Source organism: Canis lupus, chromosome X, assembly GCF_011100685.1.
Source record: "Canis lupus familiaris isolate Mischka breed German Shepherd chromosome X, alternate assembly UU_Cfam_GSD_1.0, whole genome shotgun sequence".
Taxonomy (NCBI): Eukaryota; Metazoa; Chordata; class Mammalia; order Carnivora; family Canidae; genus Canis; species Canis lupus.
In genome coordinates this window covers 65,186,027-65,200,042 of record NC_049260.1, presented here as the reverse complement: position 1 = coordinate 65,200,042, position 14,016 = coordinate 65,186,027, and the positions used below count along the sequence as shown (strand labels likewise).

The 14,016-nt window shown below is 31.8% G+C and overlaps 1 protein-coding gene across 4 annotated transcripts in view; it reads left to right on the top strand.

The window, feature by feature from the left end:
* The window catches only part of RPS6KA6 (ribosomal protein S6 kinase A6), a 195,533-nt gene that overhangs the window by 95,206 nt on the left and 86,311 nt on the right, over positions 1-14,016 (top strand). For 3 of the 4 annotated variants that reach the window (XM_038587788.1, XM_038587789.1, XM_038587790.1), the window contains exons 4-6: positions 1,807-1,888; positions 2,581-2,661; positions 4,115-4,194. In XM_038587788.1, coding sequence (XP_038443716.1) covers positions 1,807-1,888; positions 2,581-2,661; positions 4,115-4,194 — 243 coding nt within the window. Of the gene's footprint in view, positions 1-1,806; positions 1,889-2,580; positions 2,662-4,114; positions 4,195-14,016 lie in introns of those variants that run through there. The other variant, XM_038587791.1, reaches the window with a different exon arrangement.

Here is a 14,016-nt window from a genome sequence, read left to right as displayed (position 1 = left end):
TCAATGTTTCATAGTTTTCATAACCTCTTTGGTTATATTTATTTCTAGGTATCTTATGGTTTTTGATACAATTGTAAATGAGACTGATTTCTTGATTTCTTTTTGAGGATGACATTAGCTGTGGGTTTTTCATATATGGTTTTATGATATTGAGGTATGTTCCTTCTAATCCTACTTTGTTGGGGATTTGTTATGAATGGATATTGTATTTGATCAAATGCTCTGCATCACTTGAGATGATCATATTTTTTATCCTTTCTTTAATTAATGCTTTATATAATGCTGATTATGAATATTGAACCACCCTTGCAATCCAGGAATAAATCCCACTTGGTCGTAGTAAAAGTTTTTTTTTTTTTCATTTTAGGTTAATTTTTAAGTAATCTCTCTACCAAATGTGGGGCTCAAACTCACAACTCTGAAATCAAGGGTCACATGCTCTACTAACTGAGCAGGCCAGGAACTCCTGTTTTTTTTTTTTATTATTATCTTTTGTGGATTAGGTTTGCTAGTAGTTCAGTGAGAATTTTTGCATCTGTATTCATTTGTAATATTGGCCTGTAGTTCTCTTTTTAGTGGTGTCTTTGATTTTGGTATCAGAGTAATGCTTCCTCATAGAATGAATTTGGAAGTTTTCCTTTCTTTTCTATTTTTTGGAATAGTTTGAAAAGCATACATATACATATTAACTCTTCTTTAAAGACTTTGAATTTGCCTGTGAAGCCATCTGGTCCTGGATGTTGGGTTGTTGGCAGTTTTTTAAATGATTCAATTTCATTCAATTTCATTCCTGGTAATTGTTCTGTTCAAATTCAAATTTTCTATTTCTTCTTGTTTCAGTTTGTGTAATCTATATGTTTCTAGGAATTTTTTCATTTCCTCCAAGTTGTCTAAACTTTTGGCATAGTTTTTCATCATATTCTGTTATGATTGTTTATATCTCTGTAATGTTGTTATTTCTCTTCTGTTATTTGTGATTTTATTTATTTCAGTCATTTTTCTTTTTGATAAGTCTGGCTAGAGGTTTATCAATTTTATTAATTTTTTTCAGGAATGCAGCTCCTGGTTTCAGCTCCTTTTGTTTGTTTTAGTTTCTATATAATTTATTTCAAAGCAGTGTATAACTTTTGCTAGTTTTTAAAAATGAAACAGCCCTTTACTGATAAATAACTGCTATTAAATTTTAATCTATTCATATTTATTTTCATAACTGAAGCTTTTAAAAAATTAGCTTTTAATGAGTCATAATCTTAGTTTGAAAATATGAAGTAGTATTATCTTAAGCTTGCTCAGTAATCTTAAAGATTTTAATTTTAATTTGTTTATTGTGATAGTTTGCCATCTTGATTCTTCAGCCTGGCAGAATGGTATCATTTTCTCTGTTCTTTCTTCTTAGAAAACAAAATGCCTGGTAACTTCCAAAATGGACCAATAAGGCAGTAGAAATGAAGTTATCAAATTAATAGTCATCACATTTCTTTGGTCTTTATTAAGGTGCTTGGGTCTTGAAAGTAGTTCCCTTAGATCAAATTGCCTCTCACTATATTGCTTATCTCATATATCACAAACTTTTTAAAGTCCATGATCATGTCATCTATTTTAAAATTTTTCTTTCCTATGTATGTATGTATGATAGTATGATTTACTAAATGAATTAAAATGAGCAAAACTTGAGTGTAATTTATAGAGAAAAATATATCTTTATAAAATTAGAGAAAATGCATGGACATATATATGTGCTAACGTGTGTATAGCAAGAATGTCTTGAAACATGATTTTTACTTTTTAAAAAAATTCCTCTATTAGGTTTTTCTTGTTCGAAAGAAGACTGGTCCTGATGCTGGGCAGCTCTATGCAATGAAAGTGTTAAAAAAAGCTTCTTTAAAAGGTAGAAAATTACAAACCTTATTAAAATAGAATTTGAAAAAAATAGAATTTGATAAAGCTTGTTTTAAGACACATGCTGTGTATTGCTTGTATAAGTTGAATAGACTCAGTTTCCTTTAAACATTAGTAATTGTTACAGTTTTCTAACCTGTAAGTGATATTTCTAGGTTTGATATTGGCATATGCTTTAATTTAATGATACTGTACCCTGGTAAAAAAAATCATATAAAAAGTGACACATTTTATTTAATATTTAATATATTTAATATAAAGTAAACTTAGTAGGCTATATTCTTTTATTTCAAAATTCATATTTTTTCTCTTCACCTGTGCTGGTTTTGTATACTGAAAAATCACAACCACCTGGATAGAATTACATACACCATCTTCTAGGATGTGATAGCAATAACACTGTGCTCAGTTTTTATCAGAAAGTCATTTGAACAATTGGAGACCAATACATAATAAATACATGCTAGCCAAATACTTATTCATGTCACTTTAATCCATCTAGATCTAAACTGAATTTGATGACTTTCTGAGAATATGGTAATTACTGTCTAGGAATATATAGATTGCAAATTTAGGCACTTATAAAGTTATATTTTCATACTTTTATTTGGTGAATTATTGATGAGACTTCTACTGAAATTTTATATAGAGTAATATATTCTACCCTTCTATAATTTTTAGTTCGAGACAGAGTTCGGACAAAAATGGAAAGGGATATACTGGTGGAAGTAAATCATCCATTTATTGTTAAATTACACTATGGTATGTAATTTTTTTAATTTATGGAATTAGAGAATATTTCCTTTCAAACAGTAATATAACAAAATAAATACTTCAAATTATTTAATACATTTAACTATGTAAAATATATTTATCTGAAATAAGAATAAGAATAGCTTGCTTTGAATTGTATTTTCTGAATCTGTTGGTTAATTTGTCTAAGGTAATAAGATAGTATCTTCTGATTACTTGTCTGGTAATATTTCTTTACTCTGCTAGGCTATACCTTTAATGATCTTAGGCCCTAAACTGTGATAATTTATTCAAAACATCTGAAGTTTGGATGTGTTCCTCTTACATGTTCATAATGAGCATATTATTTTATTTCCTAGCTCTACTGAAGAGTACCATATAGTTATATTAGTCCCTTTGAGTTATTCTTTCTTATATTTGGGGGAGGAGGAATACCTGTAAGAAGCAGTAAATATAATGGCAAGAACATGAATTTGGAGTCAGACAGTTCTGAGTTTGAATCATGGCTCCATTGATAATTTAATGCATGTGTGAGATTGTGAAATTTGGCTTTTCTGGATAATTCAAAGGTATATGCATAATTAAATCACTTATACATTCTGTGATGTCACTTTAAGTTTTCAAGATTTAAAAAACTAGCAGCTATTGATTTTATTCTTAAGTAATTTTGAAAAATAATGTGTTAAGGTATATACTAAATTATTTTTATAGAAAGCCCTCAAGAAATTTCCATTCATTATTCTTTCACTCTCTGTTACCCTAAATCGAAAGTAGTAGTATCTAAAGTCCCCCTTCCTTGAATCACCAGGATGTCATTACATTAATAACTAAATACCAACTGTATGCAAAACAGTATTGAATGCAGTAGGCTCTAGAGGTGAAACAATCTCTGATCTTAAAAAACTTATAATCTCTTGGAACAAAGACAAATTAATTTTGTATAATTTAATTGTACAAATCAAAATGGAGTAAGTTCCATAGAGAGACATAAATAAAGAACAATGAAATCTCAAAAGTAGTAAGTAATTATTATTGAGAAGAGGATAAGGATGCTATAAAATGTGAAAAGAGAGAAATCTTAAACAGAGGAAAATTTAATGTAGGAGGTGGAATTTTTGTTGAGCTTGAAAGAATTAGTAGACTTTCGGTAGATAGGGAGGTAGAGTACAGGCAGTTTGCAATAGAACGTAATACTCCATAAATAAGGAAAATGACAGTAGAAGTCTCTGAGTAAAACCATATGTAAAGCTGATTATGTTCTAGGAAGGGGTTTATAACTATTTTAACACTAAATTCAATTTTGAGATAATGTTATACAATACTATTGAGCCATGTGAATAAATGCTTAATTCCTTTATAGTATTTAATGATAAAACTCTAAACATACATATTAATTAAAAATTATACTAAGCCTGTTAAGCCTTTAAGATTGTTCTGTTACTACATTCTAATTTATAATTAGCCTTTCAGACTGAAGGGAAGCTGTATTTAATACTGGATTTTCTCAGGGGAGGAGATGTCTTCACAAGATTATCCAAAGAGGTGGGTATCTGTTTGTAAATTTTTACTATATTTTATTGAAACAAAACTAAGAAAAATCATTTGTGTTCTGCTAATTAATTTTTCTATACAAATTTTAAATACTTATTCTGTTTGCTTCACTGCAAATATGTTAATGGCATTCTCTGTCTGCCTGTCATTTAGATCATTTCAATGTGCTTCTCATGATTTTATTAGACACAAGATCAATAAAATAAATGGATGAAGTAGATAGGGGCAAGCCTAGGATTTTGGCTACTCAAGCTACCAAAATACCTCTGGGAGTAGTTTTTAATTTATTCTAAAACAGCTTTATGGAGATATAATTGACATACAATGAATTGCATCTATTAGAGTATGTACTTTGATAGAATTTGACATTTGTATATATCTGTGAAATCATCATCACAAGATAATAAACTTATCCATCATTCCCAACCATTTTCTTGCACTCATTTGTAATGCCTCCTTCTGCCCTTCCTCTACTGAATCTGCTTTCTGTCACTGTTTGGTTTACATTTTCTAGGACTTTATATAAATGGAATTATATAGTGTCTATTCTTTTTGACTAGCTTATTTAACTAAGAATAATTATTGTGAGATTTAGCCATGGTGTTTTATGTATCAGTGGTTCATTCACTTTCATTGCTGAGTGGTATTCCACTGTATGGATATACCACGATTTGTTTATGCATGAACATATGATGGATATTTGGGTTTGCAATTTTTGGATATTACTAATAAAACTGCTATAAACATTAATGTTCAAATGTTTGTATGGACATATGTTTTTATTTTCATGGTTAAATACCTAGGAGAATAATGACTGGGCTATTTGGTAGGTGTATGTTTTAACTTATTTTAAAGACACTATCAAATTTTTTTCTAAGGTAGGATTATAATTTTTACAATCCCACCAGCAGCATATGAGAGTTTCAGTTGCTCCACATCATTGCCAACCCTTGATATGGTCAGTAGTCTTGTTTTTATTTTGGACATAAGTGTGTAGTGGTACCTTATTGTGGTTTTGAATTGCATAATCCTAATGACTAATGATGATGAGCATCTCTACATGCACTTATTTGGCATCTATTTATCTTCTTTGATAGCATGTCTGTTTAAATCTTTGGCTCATTTTTTATTAAGTTGTATTATTTATGAGTTTTAGGAGTCTTTATATATTTTGGATGGTAAGTCCTTTTATCATGTATGTTGTCTGCAAATATTTTCTTCTGGTCCATGGTTTGTCTTTTCATTCTCTTAACAGTGTCTTTCAAAAATCAGAAGTTCTTAACTTTGATGAAGCCCAACTTATAATTTTTTCTTTAATAAATTTGGTGTCCTATTTTAAGAATATTTGCCTAATCTCAGGTCACATAGGTTTTCTATGTTTTCTAGACATTTTGTAATTTTAGGTTTTACATTTAAGTTTATAATCCGTTTTGAGTTTATTTTAGCGTATGTCAAGGGGTATGCGTTGAAGTTGTAGTTCTTTTTTCTTTTTGCATATACATAGCCCATTGTTCTAGCATCGTGATTAGCAAAGTCTGCTTTCTTCATTGAATGATGTTGCATTTTGTTGAAAAATCAATTGACCATATATGTGAAAGTCTATTTCTGGACATTCTATTTTTTTCCATCAATCTATCTTTGTTTCACTACCACTTGATTTTTTAATTGCTGTACCCTTATAATATGTCGTAAAGTAAGGTAGAGTAAATCCTTGAGTTTTGCTCTTCTCTTTCAAAGTGGTTTTGGGTCTTCTGGGTCCTTTGTATTTCCGTATCAATTTTATTTATTTATTTTTTAATAAATTTATTTTTTATTGGTGTTCAATTTGTCAACATACAGAATAACACCCAGTGCTCATCCCGTCAAGTGCCCATCTCAGTACCCGCCACCCAGTCAACCCCACCCCCCCCAGCCCACCTCCCCTTCCACCACCCCTAGTTCGTTTCCCAGAGTTAGGACTCTTTCATGTTCTGTCTCCCCCGTATCAATTTTAAAATCAGCCTTTCACTTTCTACAAAAATCTTGCTGGGATTTTGACTGGGATTGCATTGAATCTATAGGTCAATGTGCAGATAATTGACATTTTGACAATATTGAATCTTCAATCCATGAATATAATATTTTTTCTCCAGCTTTTGAGTCTCCTTTAATTCCTCTCAGCAATTTCTTGTCATTTTCAGTGTATAGGTCTTGCACATTTTTAATCAGATTTATCTTTATGTATTTCCTTTTTAAAAATGCTATTGCAAATAGAGTTGCTTTCTTATTCATTTCATTTTTAAGTTGGATGGAAATACAGCTGACTTTTTTGCACATTGAACTTGTATTCCACAATTTAATTGAACTTACTTATTATATCTAACAGCTTTTGTGGGTAGATTCCATAGAATTTTCTACTTATAACCTACAAATAAGGAGATTTTGTTTTTTGTTTTTTGTTTTTTCCATTATGGGCATCATGTATTTCTTTTATTTGTCTTTGTTGCACTGGCTTGACCCTCCAGTTCAGTGTTCTGTAAAATTGATGAGCAGATATTCTTGCCTTATTTCTGATCATAGGGGAAAAGCATAATTTTAGCATAAGTTACAAAGTTCAGTATAGGTCTTTAACATGTTCTTTATGAGATTGTGAAAGTTCTCTTCTGTTACTAGATTGTTGAATTTTTATCAGGTATGTACATTCGATTTTGTAATATTCTTTCACATCAATTATTGAGATAATACTCATTTGAGTGTTAGACCTGTTACATTTAATGTGATTATTGATATGGCTGTGTTTAAATATCCAATTTTGCTGTTTGTGTGGAGTTTTTTTTTTGTCCCATCCATTCTTTATTTTTCCCTCTTTTTCTGCATTATTTTGTGTTAGTTTTGATGTACAACACAATGATTTGACACTTGTATACAATTCAAATTGATCACCACCATACTCTAGTTATTATCTGTCACCACAAAAAGTTACAAATTTTTTTCTTGTGATGAGAAATTTCAAGATCTATTCTCGTGGCATCTGTAAATATGCACTAAAATACCATTGTCTATAGCCACCATGCTGCCCACCACCTACCCATGACCTATTCATTTATCACAACAAAAATTTGTACCTACTAATCCCCCTTATCCATTTCCCTGACCCACCAGACATCCTTTCCCAGGCAGCCACCACTCTGTTCTCCATATCCATAACTTTTATTTAATTTTTATAATACACATATAAGTGAGATAAAACGGTATTTTTACTGGGGCACCTGGGTGGCTCAGTGGTTGAGTATCTGCCTTTGGCTCGGGTCATGATTCCAGGGTCCTGGGATCAAGTCCTGGATTGAGCTCCTGGCAGGGAACTTGCTTCTCCCTCTGCCTATGTCTGTCTCTCTCTGTGTGTCTCTCATGAATGAATAAATAAAGTCATTTTAAAATGGTATTTGTCACTCTGACTTATTTTACTTAGCATAACACATGGAGGGTCCACCCATGTTGTTATGAATGGCAAGATTTCCTTCTTTTATATGGCTAAATAACAATCCATTGTATATATACACTACATCTTCTTTATCCATTCATACATCATTGGGCATACATGATTTCTGTATATTGGCTCTTTGAAAGAATACTCCAGGGAACATAGGGGTGGACATATCTTTTCAAATTGGTGTTTTTATTTTGCTTCAATAAATGTCCAGTCCCAGAATTGCTAAATCATATGATATTTCTATTTTTGCTTTTTGAAGGAAACTTCATATATTGTTTTGCATATTTGCTATACCAATTTACATTAATACCTATAGTGCACAAGTGTTCCATTTTCTCTGCTTCCTCCTCAACACTTGTTATTTTTGATGATAGCTGTTCACTTTTGATGATAGCTGTTCTAACAGGTATGAGGTGATAATTCATTGTGGGTTTGATTTGTATTTCCCTGATGATTAGTGATATCTTCTTCAAAAATATGTCTATTCAGATCCTCTGCTCATTTTTTAAATTGAATTATTTAGGGTTTTTTTGGTGATGAGTTGCAGGAGTTCTTTGTATATTTTGAATAGTAATAACTTATCAAATTTGTGACTTGAAAATATTTTCTTCCATTTAGTACGTTGCCTTTTCATTTCATAGATGTGTTTCATTGCTGTGCAGAGGCTTTTTACTTTCATGTGGTTCCACTTGTTTATTATTGTTTTTGTTACCATTACTTTAGGAATCAGTTAAAAAGAAAAAGGCTTATGGCAAGTTTACTTCCTAAGTTTTCTTCCAGGAGATTTATGGTTTCAGATCCTACGTTTAACTCTTTAGTCCATTTTGGTTATTTTTTTGTGTATGGTATAAGAGAGTAGTCTAGTTTCGTTCTTTTCATGTGACTGTCCAGTTCTCCCATACCATTTATTAAGTAGACTATCTTTTCCCCCTTATATATATTTACCACATTTATAATAAAATAATTGACCATATTTAAGTGAGTTAATTTCTGTGCTCTTCTTTCTGTTCTATTGAGGCATATGTTTGTTTTTATGCCAATACCATATTGTTTTGATTACTATAGCTCTATAATATAGTTTTAAATCAGGGAGCTTGATGACAATTTTTATTTTTTCTTTATCAAGATCGCTTTGGCTATTTGGGGTCTTTTATGATTCCAAACAAATTTTATAATTGTTCATTCTATTCTTTTTTGAATAATGCCATTGGAATTTGGTACAGATTGCATTGAATTTGTCCATTTTTTGGCATTATGGACATTTTAAAAATATTAATTCTTCCAATACATAAGTATGGAATTATATTTCTATTTATTTGTGCCTTCAATTTTTTTCATCATTGTTTTATAGTTTTCAATGTAGAGATTTTTCACTTCTTTGGTTAAGTTTGTATCTAGATATTTTATTCTTTTTGATATAATGTAAATGGATATTTTTCTTAATTTATCTTTCTGAGAGTTCATTATTAGTTTGTAAAAATATAACAGAGTTTTGCATGTTGGTTTTGTACCTGCATTTTACTGACTTTGTTCATTAGTTCTAACATTTTCTAAATGGAGTTTTCTGTATTTTCTATGTACAAACTGATGCTGTCTGCAAATAGTGACAGTTCTACTTCTTTCCAGCTTGGATGACTTTTTTATTTCCTTTTCTTGCCTAATTGCTCTGGCTAGGATTTCTAATGCCTATGTGGAATAAAAGTGGAGATAGTGGACATGCTTGTATTGTTTCTGATCTTAGGAAGCTTTTCACAGTTGAATATGATGTTAGCTGTAGAATTATTATGTTGAAGTATGTTCCCTATACACCAACATTTTTGAGAGGTTTTATCCAAATGGATATTGAATTTTGTCACTTTTTCTGCATCTAGTGATATGATCATATAAATTTTATCTTTTATTCTGTTAATGTTGTATATCATGTTGATTGATTTGTGGAAGTAGAAGCATTGTTATATCCCTATAATAAATCACCTTCGATCATGATACATGATCTTTTTAATATATTTTTGAATTTGTTTGCTAATATTTTGTTGAGAATTTTTGTATCTATGTTTATTAGGGATATTGGCTGCCATTTTCTATGTTTTTCTATGTCTTTCTTTTTCTCCCTTTCCATTTTTAGTGTTCTGTGTGGTTTTGTTACCAGGATGAAATAATTTTGAAAACTTCACTTCCACTTCAATTTTTGAAATGGATCTAGGATAGTTATTATCTCTTCTTTAAGTGTTTGGTAAAATTCCCCTGTGAAGGTGTCTGGCTTTTGTTTGTCTATATTTTTTAATATAAAAGATTCAATTTTACTACTACTTAATTGGTTAGTTCAGATTTTCTTTTTTTCTTGATATAGTCTTGGGTTATTACAGGATTATAGGAATTTATCTTTTCTTCTAAGTAGTCCAAAATGTTGGCTTGTAATTGTTCATAGCAGCCTCTTATAATGTTCTATATTTCTGTGATAACGGTTGTAATTTCTCTTTCATTTCCCTTTTTTGGTTTTGTATTTTTAAAATGTTATTGTATTTAAATTCAATTAATTAACATGTAGTGTATCATTAGTTTGAGAGTTAGATTTCAGTAATTAATCAGTTGCATATACCACTCAGTGCTCATAACGTGATATCACGTACCATCCTTAATACCCATCACCCAGTTACCCAATCCTTTCACCCCCTGCCCCTTCAGCAACTCTCAGTTTGTTTCTTATAATTAAGAGTCTCTTATGTTTTGTCTCCCTCTCTGATTTTGTTTTATCTTATTTCTCCCTCCCTTCCTCTATGATCCTCTCTGTTCTTTTCTTTAAATTCCACATATAAGTGAAATCATTTGATAACTGTCTTTGTGTTATTAACATATTTAGCTTACCATAATACTTTCTAGTTCCATCCACATTATTGCAAATGGTAAGATTTATTTTTCTAGATATCTGAATAGTATTCCAGTGTGTGTGTGTGTGTGTGTGTGTGTGTGTGTATGAATCTCATCTTCTTTGTGCATTTATCCATTGAGAAACATCTGGGCTCTTTTGATAGGTTGGCTATTGTGGAAATTGCTGCTATAAACATTGGAGTACAGGTACCCCTTAAGATCACTATGTTCATATGCTTTTGATAAATAGATAATAGTGAAATTCCTGGGTCATACAGTAGCTCTATTTTTTAACTATTTGAGGAAACTCCATACTGAGAGTGTCTATGCTAGCTTACATTCCCACCAACAGTGTAAAAGGGTTTCCCTTACCCTGCATCATTGCTAGCATCTGTTGTTTCCTGACTTGTTAATTTTAGCCATTCTGACTGGTGTGAGGTGGTGTCTCATTGTGGTTTGGATTTGTATTTCCCTAATGCCAAGTAGTGTGGAGCATTTTTTCATGCTTCTGTTGGCCATTTGTATGCCTTCTTTGAAGAAATGACTGTTCATGTCTTCTGCCCATTTGTAGACTGTATTATTCGTTTTGTGGGTGTTGAGTTTGATAAGTTCTTTATAGATAGATGCAAGCCCTTTATCTGATGAGATATTTGCAAATATATTTTCCTATTCTGTAGGTTGTCTTTTGGCTTTGTTGGCTATTTAATTTGCTCTGCAAGAGTGTCTTATTTTTTTTATGAAGTCCCAATAGTTTATTTTTGCTTTTGCTTCCCTCGCCTTTGGTGAAGTATCTAGCAAGAAATTGCTGTGTCCTAGGTCAAAGAGCATGCTGCCTGTGTTCTCCACTAGAATTTTGATGGATTTCTGTCTCATATTTAGATTTTTCATCCATGTTCAGTTTACCTTTGCATATGGTGTAACATAAAGGTCAACTTATTTATCTACTTGTGCCTGTCCAATTTTCTCAACACCATTTGTTTGAAAACACTTTTTATCTAATGGATATTCTTTCCTGCTTTGTTGATGATTGGTTGACCATAGAGAGTTGAGGGTCCATTTTGGGATTCTCTCTTCTGTTCCATCGATCTATGTGTCTGCTTTTGTGCCAGGACCACACTGTCTTGATGATTACAGCCTTGTATGTAATATAGCTTGAAGTCAGTAATTGTTATGCTATGAGGTTTGGATTTCTTTTTTAATATTACTCTGGCTATTTGGGGTCTTTTATAGTTCCATACAAATTTTAGAATTATTTTTCCCAGGTCTGTGAAAAATCTTGATGGAATTGGTATTTTGATAGGGTAAATGATATATGTAGATTGCTCTGGGTAGCATAGACATTTTAACAATATTTGGTCTTCCAATCCATGAGTATGGAATGTTTTCCTATTTCTTTGTGTCTTCCTCTATTTCTTTCATAAGTGTTCTATCATTTTCAGAGTACAGATCCTTTACCTCTTTGGTTAGGTTTATTCCTAGGTATTGTATGGTGTTTGGTAAAATTGTAAATGGGGTCAATTTCTTAAGTTCTATTTTTTTTGCCTCCCTATTAGTGTGTAAAAATGCAACTAATTTCTGTGATTGATTTTATATCCTGCCACTATGCTGAATTCCTGTGTGACATCTAGCAATTTTGGGGCAGAGTCTTTCAGGTGTTCCATGTAGTTTGTCATGTCATTGCGAAGAATGAGAGTTTGACTTCTTTGCCAATGTGGATGTATTTTATTTCTTTTTGTTATCTGATTGTTGAAGCTAGGACTTCCAGTACAATGTTGTACAACAGTGGTGGGAATGGTCATCCCTGTCATGTTCCCGGCATTATGGGAAAAGCTCTCAGTTTTTCCCAGTTGAGAATCATATTTGCTGTAGGCTTCTCATACATGGCTATTATGATATTCAGTTATGTTCCCTCTATCCATACACTGGAGAGTTTTAATCAAGAAAAGATGCTATATTTTGTCAACTGCTTTTTCTGTATCTATTGAGAGAATCATATGATTCTTGTCCTTTCTTTTATTAATGTGTTGAATTGCATTCATTGATTTGTGAATCTAAAACCACCCTTGCAGCCCAGGAATAAATCCCACATGGTCGTGGTGAAGAATCCTTTTATTGTATTGTTGCATCTTACTGGCTAGTAACTTGGTTGAGAATTTAGGCATCCATGTTTATCAGGGATACTGGTTTGTAATTTTCCTTTTTGGTGAGGTCGTTGTTTTGGGGATCAAGGTAATGGTATCCTCATAGAATGAATTTGTGAGTTGTCCTTTCATTTCTATTCTTTGAAACAAGTTCAGAAGAATAGGTATTATTTCTTCTTTATCTTTTAAAGGTTTTATTTATTTATTCTTGACAGACACACACACACACACACACACACACACACACACACAGAGAGAGAGAGAGAGAGAGAGACAGGCAGAGAGAGAAACAGGCTCCATGCAGGAAGCCCGACATGGGACTCAATCCCCAGTCTCCAGGATTACACCTTGGGCTGAAGGTGGTGCTAAACCACTGAGCCACCGGGGGTGCCCTAATTCTTCTTTAAATGCTTGGTAGAATTCCCCTGGGAAGCAATTCCATCCTCAACTCTTATTTGTTTGGAAATTTTTAATTACTATATCAATTTCCTTCTGGTTATGAGTGTGCTCAGGTTTTCTATTTCTTCTTGTTTCGTTATTGGCAGTTGATATGTTTCTAGGAATCCATCCATTTCTTCCAGATTACCTAATTTGCTGGCATATAGTTGTTCATAATATATTCTTCTAATTGTTTGCATTTCTCTGGTATTGGTTGTGATGTTTCCTTTTTCATTTAAGATTTTATTAATTGGGTTCCTTTCTCTTTTTTTGATGTTTGGCCAGGAGTTTATCAATCTTCTTAATTCTTTCAACAAACCAGTTCCTAGTTTTGTTTATCTGTTCTACTGTTCATTTAGTTTCTATTTCATTAATTTCTGCTCTAATATTTATGATTTCGCCTCTTTTCCTGAGATTAGCCTTTATTTGCTATTCTGTTTCCAGCTCCTTTAGGTGTAAGGTTAAGTTGTATATTTGAGACTATCTTATTCTTGAGAAAGGCCTCTATTGTTCCATTCTTCCCTCTTAGGACCTTCTTTGCTGCATTCCAAAGATTCTGAAATGCTATGAGAAAAATAGGCCAATACTGCTGCTTTATTATTTGTGTGTAGGAATGAAACACGTTTCTTCACATGTATTTCATATCCTGCAACTTCACTGACGTTGTTTATCAGTTATAGTGTTTTTCTGGTGGAGGCTTTCTGATTTTCATCTGATAGAGTATCATCTCAACTGCAAATACTGAAAGTTTTATGTCTTCCTTGATGATTTATATTCATTTTATTTCTTTTTGTTTTCTGATTATTGTGTCTAGGACTTCCAGTAATATACTGAATAAAAGTGGTAAGAGTGGACATACTTTTCTTATTCCTGATTTTAGGGGAAAAGTTCTCAGGT